The sequence below is a fragment of the Silene latifolia genome, chromosome X, assembly GCF_048544455.1.
Source record: "Silene latifolia isolate original U9 population chromosome X, ASM4854445v1, whole genome shotgun sequence".
Classification (NCBI taxonomy): Eukaryota; Viridiplantae; Streptophyta; class Magnoliopsida; order Caryophyllales; family Caryophyllaceae; genus Silene; species Silene latifolia.
In genome coordinates this window covers 170,065,616-170,081,453 of record NC_133537.1, presented here as the reverse complement: position 1 = coordinate 170,081,453, position 15,838 = coordinate 170,065,616, and the positions used below count along the sequence as shown (strand labels likewise).

The 15,838-nt window shown below is 37.9% G+C and overlaps 1 protein-coding gene and 1 non-coding gene across 3 annotated transcripts; both read right to left on the bottom strand.

Moving 5' to 3' along the window:
* Window positions 1-343: 343 nt before the first annotated feature.
* On the bottom strand, window positions 344-4,890 carry LOC141623705 (uncharacterized). 2 transcript variants are annotated; one of them, XM_074439861.1, is made up of 7 exons: window positions 4,437-4,890; window positions 4,161-4,241; window positions 3,879-4,055; window positions 2,952-3,122; window positions 1,534-1,749; window positions 1,341-1,429; window positions 344-1,089 (listed from the first exon to the last, which is right to left on the bottom strand). In XM_074439861.1, exons 1-7 carry the CDS (start codon window positions 4,543-4,545, stop codon window positions 472-474), a joined length of 1,461 nt encoding a protein of 486 aa, XP_074295962.1. In that variant the 5' UTR covers window positions 4,546-4,890; the 3' UTR covers window positions 344-471. The 2 variants fall into 2 exon arrangements, with proteins under 2 accessions (XP_074295962.1, XP_074295963.1); XM_074439862.1 differs by having other exon boundaries at window positions 381-1,089; window positions 1,368-1,429; window positions 4,437-4,726.
* A 4,381-nt stretch (window positions 4,891-9,271) lies between these two features.
* LOC141625669 (small nucleolar RNA R71) lies at window positions 9,272-9,378 on the bottom strand. Its single transcript, XR_012535436.1, has one exon. It is a non-coding gene; the product is annotated as a small nucleolar RNA R71 (small nucleolar RNA).
* Between the last annotated feature and the right edge of the window lie 6,460 nt (window positions 9,379-15,838).

The following is a 15,838-nucleotide window of genomic DNA, read 5'->3' as shown; positions in this document are numbered from 1 at the left end:
GTCCTTTGGTTTCTGGATTTAATATATAGTATTGATAATCAGTACTAGAGCCTACGCTCTGCGATAAATGAGCAAGGATGCTCTTCAATTCGTCAGTCAAACTAGATGTTCCATTACCTTATCAATGTTCTATATTTACGATCAGGTGCCATTTCATGGTCTAGATTCTCCTCGTTTTATTCATTTCGTCACACTACAGTTTAGAAGATGAAATTTAAACCTTTAGATCACACCCATGAGTAAATATGATTACATCAGACAATTTAGGGGAAAAGGTAGGGGTGTCGATTCTTCTAATGCAAAAGGCTCAATGAGTTGGGGCTGACAATTGAGCGCTTTGGAGTGAACAGTAAAATACTTAATATTACTGCTACTACTGCTGCTCCAAAAAGGGATTATGATATCGAAGATCAAACTATCATTTAGGGAAGATACGAAGCCATAACTTATGCTAACAAATACAGATCCAACTTATGTATAGGATGGGAAACTATGGGTATACCCATTTCTGTATCGAATAGATGAATCCATAGCATATGGAGTAGGTCGTATAACCGATTCACGTTGACCTACGTTCTGGACCGCACCAAACACAATTTCATTGGTTTTCTCACAGATTTGTTCATAGTAAGTATGAGGGATGGCCGAGTGGTGCTGATGACGGTTCTGCTGTTTCTGCTGCTGTTGCTGAAATTCCGTGTACAAAACTCGGCTTTGTCTCAATTGCTGCATTTTGTCAGCATCTTTACACATGAAAGCATAGGTTTTTTTGGGGGTAGGTGCCCTGGTTTCAATGGAAGGAGGCTCCTCTTCCTTAGGTATCTCAAAGCTTTCCTGTGACTGCCAACCAGTGTGTTGCTGGTAGCTCCCTTGATTTAGGTACTGATACGGCACTGGCTTTCTTTTGAAAACTGGAAATATAGTTGTCACAATTTCCATGCCTGATGTGGCAGCAGTGGTAAGTAACTTCCTCAATGACCCGAAAAAGCTTTCCACCTGCTTCTCTGATTCTTTTTCAGTTGGGATCAGGGGCGGCCGCACTGATTTTAGAGGCTTCTGGTATGGATTTGGTGTAGTGATTTCTGTTGTCTGTACATCATCAACAAGGTTTTGTAAGTCAAATTATAAAATAGAGGCTCATAATTCTTGACAACATCAAAAAAGAGTGGCAAAAAATTAAAGAAACACGAGAGGATAGACTAATGCCAACTTAGGGAACGGATGTGTAGTTTGATCGTTTATATTAAAGTAGTTTTCTGAAATGCAATTGGAAGATGGAGTATCAAAGATTAAAAAAAAAAAAAAAAGGAAATTCAAAGATATCAAAGTAAGTTTATTACATGTTGCGAAGAAACAATGGAACCTACTCGTCTTTGCAACAAGGCCAGCATGTAGCCAAAGAACCCAGCAGCTAACAGAACAACGATTCCTAACAACATTCATAAAATGAGGCAAGATAAAATGGGATCACTTAGGAAGAAACAAATTTGGGTAAATTTTGTTGCAGAATGCAGTATTGAAGTGTCGGATTACCAAGAGGTAAGCCACTTTCATACTGATAAGCACAGTCATCAAAATGAAGTTGGATTTCTCTGATTGCTCGATTCCCCCTATCGATGACCAGCAAGGAGCAGCTGCTTCCAACATAGACCACATCAAAATCACTGGAAAACTTAGCTTCTTCACTCGGTCCATCCACATGCCCTCCTCCCCTTTGGCTCCATTTCCCTCCAGCAATTGTTGTCACTCCTGCAAATATCGAAGATCATTTAGCATAATAAATACAATAGAAACTAGTGCATATCCCGTGCTAATGCACGGTATTTTAGATTGTGATGTATATAAATTTTAGTAATTAAAGAAACAGTACTTATTGCGTGAGATGGTCTTATAGTGTGAGACGACTTCAATGGATAAAAACACAACTCGCTTATTAGCATTAAATGAATTTTTTTAATTAAAATGGTCCATCTCGCAGTTTGAAACCGTCTTACCCTATAATTTATGTTAACGTCTAACTTTTAACTTAGACATGTGAAGTCCAATATGGGTGGGCTATTAATAGCTCTTACATTCACAGGTGGGATAAAAAAAGGCGGGCTACTTATAGGATCCTCTATTTATAATTTCATTACCAATCGAGTCCATGAGTCCATAAAAACAGGCCCAACTAAGAAGAAATTTAGTTAGGCGGGAAAACTAAGAAGAAATTTAGTTAGGCGGGAAAAAAAGGCTTGCCTGGAATCCATGGAATTATTAAGGGGGTAAGTTTTATTGGGCGATAATTACTGGGGAAATTAATTAGTGGGGTAATGAGTTCCTTGATGATATGTTTGACATAAGAGTAATGATTACTGAGTAGATCTTTTACTCCCTCAATCATTACCCAGGGGGGAGGGTGGGTAATGTATTACCCTTTCACAAGGGTAATAATTCCAGGAGGTGAATAATTACCCCCATACCAAACATGAGAAATACACCTCACATATTACTCCCCTATTCATTCCCCTCCTATTACCCTCAATCCAAGCAAGCCCATTAATATACTACACTTGGCAAGTAGCAGCCGCTCAATATACTACACTTGGCAAACAGGTAATTTGGGCCGGGTATGGGTGGATCACTTCACGTAGGCTTACAATTGTGTCGGGTTGGTTTTGTGTGTATTGTAATCAGGTCATTTCAGGGCAGTAAAGCTCGGGTCAGATTTTATCAATTTATGTTTTGGGTCATATTCAGGTTATGTTGTTGAGATAGAGATCAGGTCAGGTCAGTTAAGCAAGGTCTAAATGTAACATTTGATGCAAATTGCATCATGGGTTATTTGGATTTCATCTATAGGTGTTTTCAACAAAACACAGAGGTAATATCGTGCACAACCAACCCCCTTACATCGCCATATACACAAGTCTTTTAGTTAGTTTTGCTTAGCTGACTCGTCCAAAATATACCTGCATCGCTGATCTTCCTGATCGCCATGTTGACAGTATCAGCCACATAAATGTTTCCTTTGTCATCTACAGCAACACCTTTAGGATGGTTCATCTTTGCCTCCCTGTGTTTCCCATCTACATGACCCAAGTATCCCTCAGCTGACCCAGCAACCAGCTTTGGCCTGCTGTCTGCATATCTAAATGAATCACAACAAGGACAAGCCCAAATAAACAAAGCACATGCACATGCCTAGTTGCCTACACATATACTTTCTATAACATAAACCAGAAAAGAACAAGAAATGAAGGACAACCAATAATTCAATAGTAAAGCTTGATGTTTACTTCTCTTATCAAAAAATTCAAATCAAAACCAGTATATCACACAAAAAAAAAAAAAAAAAAAATCAATGGACAAATTCATAAGGTGTTAAAATAGCAAGTTGCATCAGTAGAACGAAAGCTTGAAAAAGAAGCGGTACAACAAGCAAAGTAACCTCAGCTTGACCATCACAAGCCACGCTTTTAAAAGTAAAGTTCATCTACCAAAAGAGATACTCCTACCAGTTATATATATCCATAAGAAGAGAAAATATAACCATAGAAGATTAAATTGAGATAATCAAGCAACACAACCAAAAAAACGAGCCATTAATTCAATAGTATTAACAATCCCCTATCACTATAACACATGAGAAAGTTAAAAGGACCTCATCAAAGTCAAATGAGGGCAATATAAAATATAACCGTAGAAGCTACTGTGATAAATCAAACATGAGAAGTCTACATTGTATGTCGGCATCTATTTAGATAAATATAGGTAAAAATTGAGATGAGGTAAATGATCAGAGTCAAATGAGGGCAATATAAAATGCGATAAATTTGGGGTGATATAAGACGATATTGAATGACGTAATATTTAGAATGTAAAAAGCGGCAACTTACAAAGGGAGAGTGACGAGGAGATGGTGTAAAGATTGCTATTAGCAGAGTCCAAAATCAGAAGGTCTCCAGTTGGGAGAAGTTGAACAGAATAAGGTTCAATTCCAAGCTTACTTCCGTCAAACACTGTCTCCACATTATAGCCGCTCTCATATTTCATCATCGAACGCCCAGATATTGCTGTAATTACCATAATCATCATCATCATCATCATCATTATTGTCAAAACCAATCAAATCACATTTTAAGGAAGTGAAATCTAACAAAGGAGATCCATAAAGTTACCTGTTTTTGTGGTACTTTTAAGTGACCACACCCATTTCATAAGCTTAGCTACGGAACTTGACAGAACCCCACTTACTATTTCTGCAAAGTACAACAAAAACACCATTTAGCAATTAAAAAAATAACAAATAATCTCATTTGAGTCCATCTTAAACTAAAACAACTTCAATCCATAGTGCCTACGTTCTAAGTTTAAGACGATCTTAAGCAAGACTAACTCGAATAAATACATTGGCGAATCAAACGGTGAAAATTAAGGAGGGTTGTTGAACTTACTAGCAGGTGAAGCAGAAGCAGAAGCAGAAGCTGAAGCTGAAGAAAACACAGAAAATAAAAGCATAAAACAGAGAAAAACAACCAAAATCTTCCTACCCAATAACTCCATTTTTAAATAAAAATAAAAATAAAAGGGTAATTAAAGAGAACAAAGGAAGTATTTGTGTTGCATTATATATAAGGAAAAACCTAGAAGTGAAGAGGGAATAGCAAAAGGAATAAATATTATTATATCTGCTGTGTTTTATTTATTGGGTTCTTGAAAAATTCAAATGGGTAAATTTAATTTCAGCAAAAAATGTTGTGAAAGTAGAAAAGAAAAGATCTTTATTCAGATGAAAAGGACGAAAGAAGAAAAAGGGAAAAAGGGAAAAAGGGAAAATTGGAAAATTGGAAAAAGAGTGGGAAATTGTGCTTTTCACCAGTGAAGTGGAGGGGATGGACTGTCGTGTGTGAAAGCAAAGGTTATGGAGAGAGGAGTTACGATTAGACATGTTAAACTGGTTGGGCCGGTCGAGGCTCGGGAGTTGTGAATTGGGTTAGAATACAGGCCGAGTTGAACGGGTTGCGGGTCAAGATCAACCCGAGTTAAGATTTTCGGGTCTCGACTTTGGAAAAAATAGGTCGATTAGGAGGTGGATTTAACAGGTCTAGTTACTATTCAGGATCTTCCTTATTTCTTTATTTACTAAATTTAATGGAGTTAGTGAGAGAAAGAGAAGAGGGGAACTCTCTCTTTTTTCTCAGAATGTGAATGAGAGTTGGAAAATTATTTTTCCTTCATCTCTATCTTTAGCGCTCCATCTCTCCTTTGTAACCCATATCTTCATAATCATATGTCTTATCTCCATGATTATGCAGATTTTAAGTACCAAAAAAATGATTATGCAGATTTTTTGGTTTTTTTTAGTCCTTTGATTGAATTTTTATTTTTCAGTTTTCTTTCTTGATTATCACCTTCTCAAAGACTAGGCTCTAATTTACTCTCCATTTTAGTCTAGGAAAAATTATTATACGATGAACTATACAATTATTGTTTCTTTTTAGTCACTTGTCTTACTTAGAGAAGGTGTAAATCAAGAATTAAAGAGCAATTTTTTAAGAATTTATCTCAAATCGTTTGATTGTATCGAATCATTGTTGATATTAGAATGTAAGTTTATTGATTCGAGAAGCTAAGTGTATGTTTGATTTGCTAAGTCCTTGCAAATTGATGAGGCAGGCAGGCATCATACATTAGCAAGTATGAGTAATAATTTGGGAGTTTTGTGCATCATTTGTTTGTACTTGGTAATTGGTATTGGGAAGAATTACTGTGTGAAATTATGGAAATTGATTGGGTTTCTTTCAATTGTGTACGTGAATATAGGGTATTAATTATCCATATCCGGTTTCGGTTTCGTTTCGTTTTGGTTTTCTGGCAATTCGTCAACTAACCTTTTGAACCGGTTTGGTTAACCGAATCGATTTTGAACTTCCTTACCTTAGATCTCTTTATCTCCGGTTAGTCCGTTCCTTTTTAAGACGAAGTTATTTATGTTATATTTTTCTTTATTTCTTTTTGGGCTTTAGTGTGACATTCTTGTTTAACGAGAGTTCTTATTGGTGCCCTTTCATTTATGCTTGCTACGTGATAATTGGAAAATCTTTGATTTCTTTTACCGTTCTCATCCGAAAGGATGGTGTAGGTTAATTTTCGATCAACCTAGTTTCTTTACCTTATCAAAAAAAAAATTAATGCTTGTGCGTTGCACAGTTCCAAAATATCTTCGTATTACTAAACGAAGATTATTGTTTGGTTGGAATTTGGAAAATAGACATAGGTAATTTAGTTATTTAGCTTAATTGTTAGAATTGAGACTATAATTGTTTTGAATGTGACGATTATTATTGCATTGCAAATTCTTACTTCAAACGGGCTATTTCCCGTCTGAAATAAGATGGATTAAAAGTAGCTATTTTACGATAAAATATAACTATTTTCTGATAAAATTTTACCACCATTTTCAGGGTAAAAAGTGACAACTTTAGTTATAACATTTTGTCATAAAATGGTTATCTTCTATTAAAAAATGTTAACATTGGTCCGTCTAATTTCAGTCGGTCTGAAGCAAGAGCAATTGTTGTTGCATTGATCATACAACTTATATAGAGTGGTTATTAACCCCTTAACTTTGGCAAATTGTGTAATTAAGCCTCATAAGTTACAAATGTTGTGATTATGCCTCCACAACTTTGATAAAAAGTGAGATTCAACCCAATTTTTTTTTCAACCAAAATTGCACCAAAAAATTCAATTTCGTTCATTTATATAATTTATAAGAATATAATAAAACTTATTATAAATTTAAAATTTTGTATGCAAATTATTACATATTTTGGGAAAAAAAATATTTGAAGGAATTACACAAAATTGAAATTTCGTAAAAGTAATCTCTTATGTATGTGAATTATACTAATTTATTAAAAATTATTAAATATATTTTAAAAATTATGTTAATAAATTAAAAACACAATTTTAAAATATTTATAATTATTTAGTGTGTAATGAGCTTATATATAAAATAATTTAGTGATATAATTTATGTTGAAAAGCGAAATTGAGTTAGATTTCACTTTTTGTCAAAGTTATTGGGCCTAATTACTATATTTGTAACTTATGAAACATAATTTCACAATTGGCCAAATTTAAGGAGACTAATCGTGTGACACCCCGCGATAAAGCGGAAAATATAACTAATAAATTTAAGCGGAATTTATGAAATTTGTAAAACTTTTTATTATTAGTTAAAGTTTAACATCCGAGAGTCACTAATAAAATGAAACAGTTGCAACGATAAGCAAACTTAGGTTATTACAAACCAAGTCTAGCCAATAGGGGGGAGGAGATATCCCACGAATAACAATTCTAAAAGGTGAGTTTAAGCATAATGATATACAAAAATCTTACGGTCAAGGTACTCGCTAGCTCACACATGTCTTCACCCCATAAATGCACCAACTAATACCTGTCATTCATGTAAACATGAACGCCACAGTCAGTGGGGAGTAACTCAAGGTTCTCCCAGCCACATTATATAAAAATGAACATAACAGAGAACTCAAATAAGGCAGAGCATAATAAATACGGGACACGATTCACTTGAACTAATAAGCATGAGATCATTCATGTTAGAATAATAAGAGAAAGCAAGATAGAATATCAAATGAGCATGTCATAAGCATATTTAAATAAGTGAAGTAAAGGAAAGAACATAGATATGGTTAGTTAATCACAAGCACGAATTCCAATGAAATGTGACATATGCAACTATCCAAATTATAAAAGACTAGTACTTAAATCATGTGAGATAGATAAATGAGTAGTCAATCATCGCAATACATATAGTTGAAAACCATAGCCATTACTTTGGAAATCTTCTAACAAACATTACACGGGACGTGTCTATTAACGTCACATGCGCACTCATGGCTTGCATCTCACCATGAGAACGGATGGGAACATCAATCCCGGGGATCATATCGCAACTAGAAGGCTTGCATCTCACCCCTAGTGTCCGATAGGACCAAGACTCTTACATGTAACCACATAAGACGTAAACTCTTGTGTAGAAAGACATATGACAATGACCATAACCAAGCAAGACATTTACTACTCTTAGACTAAATTTTCTCCGGGTAGGACTACGATAATAATACGGTCCTAGTCTAAACTTGGCCAGACTCTCGGAATGTACATTTCCGATTCGACATGCGGCAGAATCAGCTCGCTTCCAAGACTCGATGACAAAATGAAAATCGAGTACCCCAATCGTCAGATCAGCACGAAAGTGGCGGAAAAGACTAAGATAAAACTCACTTGCCAGATCAGCACAAGTGGGCCAAACTCGTACTTGCCAGAATCAGCACAAGTAGGGCGTAAATATAAGCCAAGCAAGAAGGCATAACATTATTGCATTTTCACAAAACAACTCATTACCAGTAGTTACTTAGAATAAATCACCCATACTTGAAATATGATGAAAACATGAAAAGGAGTAGTTTGTTTGGATTATAAATATTATTTTGATTGGTTAGCTTCGACGACAAAGTTACAACCGAATCAAAAATGGCGCCGTTGCCGGGGACGGTGTTCAATTGAATTGTTATCATTTATTATTTTTAGTTGTATCTTTCTTAACCTTGGGGAAGTCAAACTCTTCAAGGTAGTTTTAATTGTTTTCTAGTTGTTTGCTTTTTGCATGTCTAGGAGATCACAAGGTAGACCTTTACCTATTGATCCCGAAATTGAAAGGACCTTGACCAACATTAGAAGAACCGTTAGAAGGGCTTCAACAAGTGTGGGTATTGGAGAACTTGTTGATATCGGTGTTATCTAATCGGATATTATTGAGTTTACCAACCCTTTTGCAAGAGAAGGAGAGGAGAAACCAATTCAAAGCCAACCACAAAATCAACCCACAATGCCTAAATTTTCATCTCATTCCGTACCAACCGAGGAGAACCTACCAAATGGTACTCCAACACCACCTCACTTAACCGGTAATTTCATTACCAAATCCGCATTCATACAATTAGTTGAGAGAAGTCAATTTGGAGGGATGCCTAGTGAAGATCCTCATCTACACATGGAGACTTTTTGTGACTATTGTGATGCAATTTCGCAAACTGGGGTGACTCAAGACCAAATTCGATGGGTGTTGTTTCCTTTTTCCTTGATAGGAGCCGCAAAGCAATGGTTAAAAAGCCTAGACAAGGCTACCCTTGGGATTGATTCATGAAAGAAGTTAGCACTTGCTTTTTACAAGAAGTTTTATCCTCCGAAGAAGACTAACATGTTGAGAGCCCAAATCACCGGGTTCAAGCAAAGGGATGAGGAATCATTATATGAATCTTGGGAGAGATTCAAGGATACTTGTCGCTCTTGTACTCACCATGGACTAAGCGAGTGGTTCCTTGTTCAACAGTTTTGGAATGGCTTATATAAAGACTTGCGAAATGTGCTTAATATGGGCTCCAATGGGAGGTTTACCGAGGTTGATGACAACCAAACATGGGCGAAAATTAAAGAAATGGCGGTCCATAATTCCCAATATAGTGCCGAGAAAAGCCACTGGAGGAGGGAAGCATCAGGTGGACTCCATCACACAATTGGGTGCTCAACTAAGTGCTCATATCGACACCATAAACTTGAAGTTTGAGAAGGCCATGGTGAAGCTTGATGAAGCTTCCCAATCAACCAAACAACATGTCAATGCTATGATGGCGACATCCTCAATCCTAAATGGAGTGTGTGAGAGTTGTGGAACCTTGGGACATGATCAACATGAATGTAGGGGAACAAATGAACAAGTGAATGCTTTCCAAGCCTACAAGAATGGCAACCCTTATTCCAACTATTACAATGAGAATACCAAATTCCATCCAAACCTCTCATACAAGAGCCAAAATGTCCAAAACCCTCAAACCACATACACACCACCTCCAATGAGAAATCCTACTCAAAGACCATACTACAATCAACCCAATGACCAAGGTTTTGATGTCCAAAAAGCGGTCCTCCAAATGCAAAAGAGCCAACAAGATTTCTTTGCTCAAATGCAAAGGGATAGCCAAGCCAAAGACACTACCATTGTCTCAATTAGCATCTTATAGTTCCCAAAGACAAAAAGGACAATTACCTCCTTATGGTAATCCTCCCATAATACATGAGACCATCAATGCCATCCACTTGAGGAGTGGTACAAGATATGAGGGACCAAAGATATCGATTGAAGAGAATATTGCTGAGGATAATGACAAGAAAAGTTATGTGATTGAACCACTAAGGAGAAATCCTAAGGTGGTAGAGACAACCACTAATAACTCATCAAAGAACAGAAATGAAGAGAAGGCCAAAGAAATTGAGAAAGAGCCTATTGTGATTAGACTTCCATTCCCAAGTCGCCAAGCCAAGCCCAAGTTTGATGAGCAACTTGGAAAGTTCATGGAGATTGTGAAGAACTTAGAGGTTTTTATACCATTCACGGAGCTAATCTACCATGTTCCGGCCTATGCAAAGTATATGAAAGATATCCTTACCAAGAAGAATTCCATCCGAAGATTGGAAACCATTGCCTTCACAAAAGTGAGTAGTGCAATTCTTCAAGGGAATTCCCCTCCAAAGCTCAAGGATCTGGGAAGCTTCTCCATTCCATGTACCATTGGTGATACCACAATCAACAAAGCACTATGTGATCTAGGTGCAAGTGTGAGTGTCATGCCATATTCGGTATGTGAAAGACTAGGAGTGGGAGAGCTCAAGTGCACCAACATGACCTTACAAATGGCGGATCGTTCAACAAAGAAACCACTAAGAGTATGGGAAGATGTACCCGTGAGAGTTGGAAAGTTTTTCATATCGGTGGACTTTGTCATTGTTGATATGGAAGAAGATTCCAACATTCCAATCATTCTAGGAAGGAGAATTGCTCTTGTCAACTCATGATCCACCCAACATAGGGGAGAAAGCGAATGAAGTATATGGTCTATGGGACAATGAATTTGAGGGATTGGTTAATCCCTACATTGGGAATGCTATGACTCTAGACCAAGGCTTGATGGATCCTTGTCAACACTTTGACTCGGTTTACAACAATGAAGACAACAATGTGCAAGGGTCTATGCAAGACCTTTATCATGAAAATGAACAAGCCTTTGACTACTTCTACAAGGTGTTGAGCAACATCAACAACACCTTGGCTTTGCCCCCCTTGACACCTATCAAAAGAAGGAAAGTTTGGTGGAGTCCTCCCTAAACCACCATTTGTAAATATTCTAACCTCTTAACTTGCATTTCATTTAACTTGTACATTACTCATTTTTACATTGCATTTTACGTGCTTTGTTTGACAAATTTGTGCAACATGAGAGCAAGTGAGGGAGGGATTTTAATGTGCTTCAAATGTGTAGTGTTTGATGATCAAGTGTGGGGGAAGCACATGCCTAGGCTAATCAAGCCTTTGTAAAGCTACCCAAGAAGAAATGACGAAGAAAATAAGAAAAATTGATGCGGGACAAAGATCCCCACGAGCAGACCTGAGCTCGTGGGGACTGGGAAAGGAGTACAAAGTGAAATTTTGCTCTGGAAGGAAATCTGCCCGAGCCGACCTCAGCCCGAGCGACCCACTGCTAAAGTCGCTCGACCCCAGCTCAAGTCGTGGGTCTTGAAGGAGCTCTCAAATATTGAATTTTGCACTGGACAACAATCTGCCTGTCTCAAACATAAGTCGAGCGAGCCAAGCAACAATCCGCCCGACTTGCCTTCAAGACGCTCGTCTAAAGCCTTGCAAATAGTTGATTTTTCACTGGATGAAAATCCGCCCGACTCCACCCAGTCCGCCCGTGCCTATCTGTGTAGATACCTCATTTATGCACCTCCCGCAAGCCACCCGGTGATGATTGGGCCGCATGTTTGGTATACAGAACGATTTATGACAATTCGTAAGTTTATCGTCAAGTGATAGCTCAAATACTTGTGTCTACCTCATGGTTGTCATCTAGGTGTCATTACGGTCGTTTTAGCAGTAATTAGAGTACATTTGGAGTCCGGGTCAAAAACCGTCTTCATTTCCTAAAAACCGTCAAATCCCGAGTCAAAAGCAACGTCCTTGTCTACATAAGGTTAGGGTGTCATAAAATGTTGTGGGTATACCTCATTTTGAGTCCTATGTCACTTCTTTGGGATAAACTTAAAGTTTACATTACAAAATGTGCATTTCATTTAGCTAAAATGACAACCCGACCTTTAGGCCCGTTTTACGAGGTGATAACGACTTTTTTGGGTCAGGCCTATTTTACAGAAAGTTCTAGATCTTTATTTTAGCTTTCCAGCGCCGCTAAAATCACCTTAATCCGAGTCTTGTAGAGAAAGTTATGCCCAAAATACGACAAGCTGTCAAACGCGCTTTCTTACGCAGGAGGAAACCGCTGGGGAAAGGACGCAGTAAGTGCTGCGCCTCTTCCAAGGGACGCAGCACCTGCTGCGCCTTTTCTCCAGGCTTTCTTTTTTGTCCAAGTTTCCGTATTTAACCTAAGTCGGTTGTTTCTGGATCTTTCTCTCCTTTCTGAAACCCTAATTCCATGATTAGTATAAATAGGGACTTTCGTTCCTCATATTTCTCACGCGAGTGTCCGCCCTTCTTTTCTCCCTTTGCATTCTAAGAACACGCTCTTGCTTTTTGGCGTCTACGTGCTTGAACTTTCGACCACATAAGCTCGGATCTTTCTGAGTACCAGCCTCGTTTTGCATGACCGACCAATTTGACCAACTCCACATCAATCAACTTAATCAACTTTGTTTAATTTCCTCTTAGAGGGTACTTTCGTCGTATATTCGAGTCGAGCATCACTAAACGTTAACTTAGTCAATCTCGTTTCGTCAAACATGTAAGTCTGAGGGTGTAAATCCCATCTTTCATTATTGTACTTTATTTTTGTAATCATTGTTGTAAGATCTATGTCGAAAATATATTCAAAACCGATTTATAAAACCTTTATTCAAACCCTTTTTACTAATTAACGGGAGACAGATGTCGAGAAGGAGCGCAGCACCTGCTGCGCCTCTTCCTGAGGCTGCCGCAGTTCCTGCTTTCCTTTTTCTTCCTTCGTCTTTTGTTAATTTCGTCTGTTTCTTTTGTTTCATCTTTGTTTGTTCTTATAATTCTAACATAATAATTTTAACATGTAAATCATTATTAATTTATCATCCTTTAAATTCCCGACTTAAACTCCCAAGTAACTCAATATTTGCGGGTTTTCGTCATTAAAATCAATTCGGGTTTTTAGAGATTCGATTCATCAATATTGAGTCTCTGAAATTCATCCTTTGGTATATTTTCATCTGTTAATTATCGTCATCATCATCAATAGTTTAGCATTAATAACTTATTTAGTTTGTTTTAGTTTGTTTATTTGATTCGTAACTAATCTTGTTATTAATCTTACAATTAATTTGTTCTAATTAATTTGAGTCCGTCTTTTATTGCTTTTATGACCAATTTGCATGTAAATAATTGATTAAATCACTTCTATCCGAGTCAAATATTATTAATCAATCATTAATTTACAAATGAATATTAATGATATGCAATTCCGGCTTCACAGCCAGAATTCAGGTCATGAACAGACGCAGCAACTGCTGCGCCTCTTCCAAAGGACGCAGCTCTGCTGCGCCTGTTCCGGGTTGAATTCTGCCTCTGACCTTCCGTTGTTGCTTTGACCTAGTTTTTAGCTTACGTATTAATTAACTATTTCTCGTATTATCGCCTAATAATCTGTTCGTTAATTTATTTTCCTTTCTTTTTCTCAAATTATCCGTTTTAAATGTATTTTCGACGTAAATCAATCAAACCATTGTAATTTATTGTAATTATTTCAATTGTTGTTCTTTTATCGTATTCTTTATTGTTTGTATGCTCTCACGTGCAATCAACCTAAATTTCTACCTCGACATTAATGCATGTTAAACTACTTGATCACCGACTTAGTCTAAAATTCACATGATAGGATTAATTTATTGGATGTTGCATAGCATGCATATAACCTTCAACATATCAAGTATAGATGATTTCTCTAATCATTAGTAGAGGCCGCTATCGAGGCGGGCGGGATTAGGTGTTCGATCAAAAGAGCTTCCTAATACATACCCTTACCCCTTACTCCAGATATCTGGGAACATCCGTGTTCATTGGCATCCACGAGAGTCATTCTAGACATAGAATGCTAAGGGTAACGAGTTCTTGGTGTTCATGTCACTACTTTGTGTCTTGACACGGCACGAGGTATTCGAACGGTTTCCAATTTTCCACAATAAATTGGCTGCGACTCCACAAATGCAAAAGCTTGCTCGTTTTCTACCCGAGCGACCCCCGTTGGCCCGCGTCCACAGTTTGGCGACTCCGCTGGGGATTAATACACTTACATGTAGCTAGGGTGAAACTTGAACAAGGTTAGGGAATAGTTTGTACAAGATAGTTGTTGGTTTTCATAACTCGGTCTTCCTAGACCGTTTATTCGGCCTTCCTAAGGCCCAACCCAACCCATTCGACCAATCGTCCCGTCTAGACGGTCCAAATTCTTATTTGGGCCTAAGGATGGATATCGATTGACGTCAACCATACCATGGTACTTACTCTTGTTTGTATCAAGGGCTTTCATTACTCGAGGAAATGGACTACGAATCGGCCTTACTCCTGTTTGGTACGAGCCTCTCCACAGACCCCGGGTTTGATTGTTCGGTATGGCAACCCCCCCTTTAAACCAAAACCCTTTTAAATGCACTCAGCATCCCGTTATAATGCCTGTATAAATGCTTGTACCATATGTGATCACCATTTTCTAAACGAAACCATGACGAATTTTGTAAAATCAAAACCACTTTCAAAACATAAATTTTTGAAAAGTAGGCCAATATTAGCGCAAAACTAGTCGAAACTCTGTCCAATTGTCGAGTCAAAATTCGGGCCTCAAAGCCCATTTCAAAACCTCACTTCGAGTCCACTCCTACAACTACACTATAGTTGACTAGGACCAACATTTCCAAACCTTGTCATTTCTTCAAACCTCACTTGACACAAGTGGCACACTCCCACTTTACAAGTCAAACCTTTTCTTTGAGTAAGTGTGCCAGAATGGTCGATCGTGTTTTGATTCGCCGTCGATCTCTTATCCAGTTTTCAAGATGCCTTGAACTTGTCACGCAAGTGTCAATGGACAACCACCGAATGGTAATGATCTAATCCTAGTCGTGCTCGCTCGTCTCCAAACTAGCCAAGACCAAGTGAATAATCGCCTCAACACGATCGAGGGCCGAATTATTGCCGTAGAAACTAGGTTGCCTCCTGCAGAAAATGAAATACTTCATGATTTTATGAATGACTTCGCGAATGAAAATCCTCCACCTTTTGTGGGAGCACAAGAGGTCAACCCTCCCATAGATCCGACTGCAGCTGAGAAACGACTCCAATACTTGGAGGAACAACTGATGTATCTCAAAGGGGATGATATCTATAGGGAAAACAATCGCAAGTATGAGGCCGTGAGTACCAAATTGCCAACCAACTTCAACATGACGGATATCCCGAAATTCAAGGGGCATGAAAACCCTTTGAACCACATCCGTGCTTTCAAGGATTACATGTCTATCAAAGGCATTAAACCCGAGATGTTCTTAAGGATCATTCCTTCATCTCTTGACACCATCCCGAAACAATGGTTTTATTCTCTAGAGCACAAGAAGATTGCCACTTGGGATGATGCCGCGATCGAGTTTGCTAAGCAATATGCGGATAATGCTGAGATCCAAGTCAATATGCGCACCTTAGAGGTTCTTACCCAAAACGATAAAGAAGGCTTCACCGACT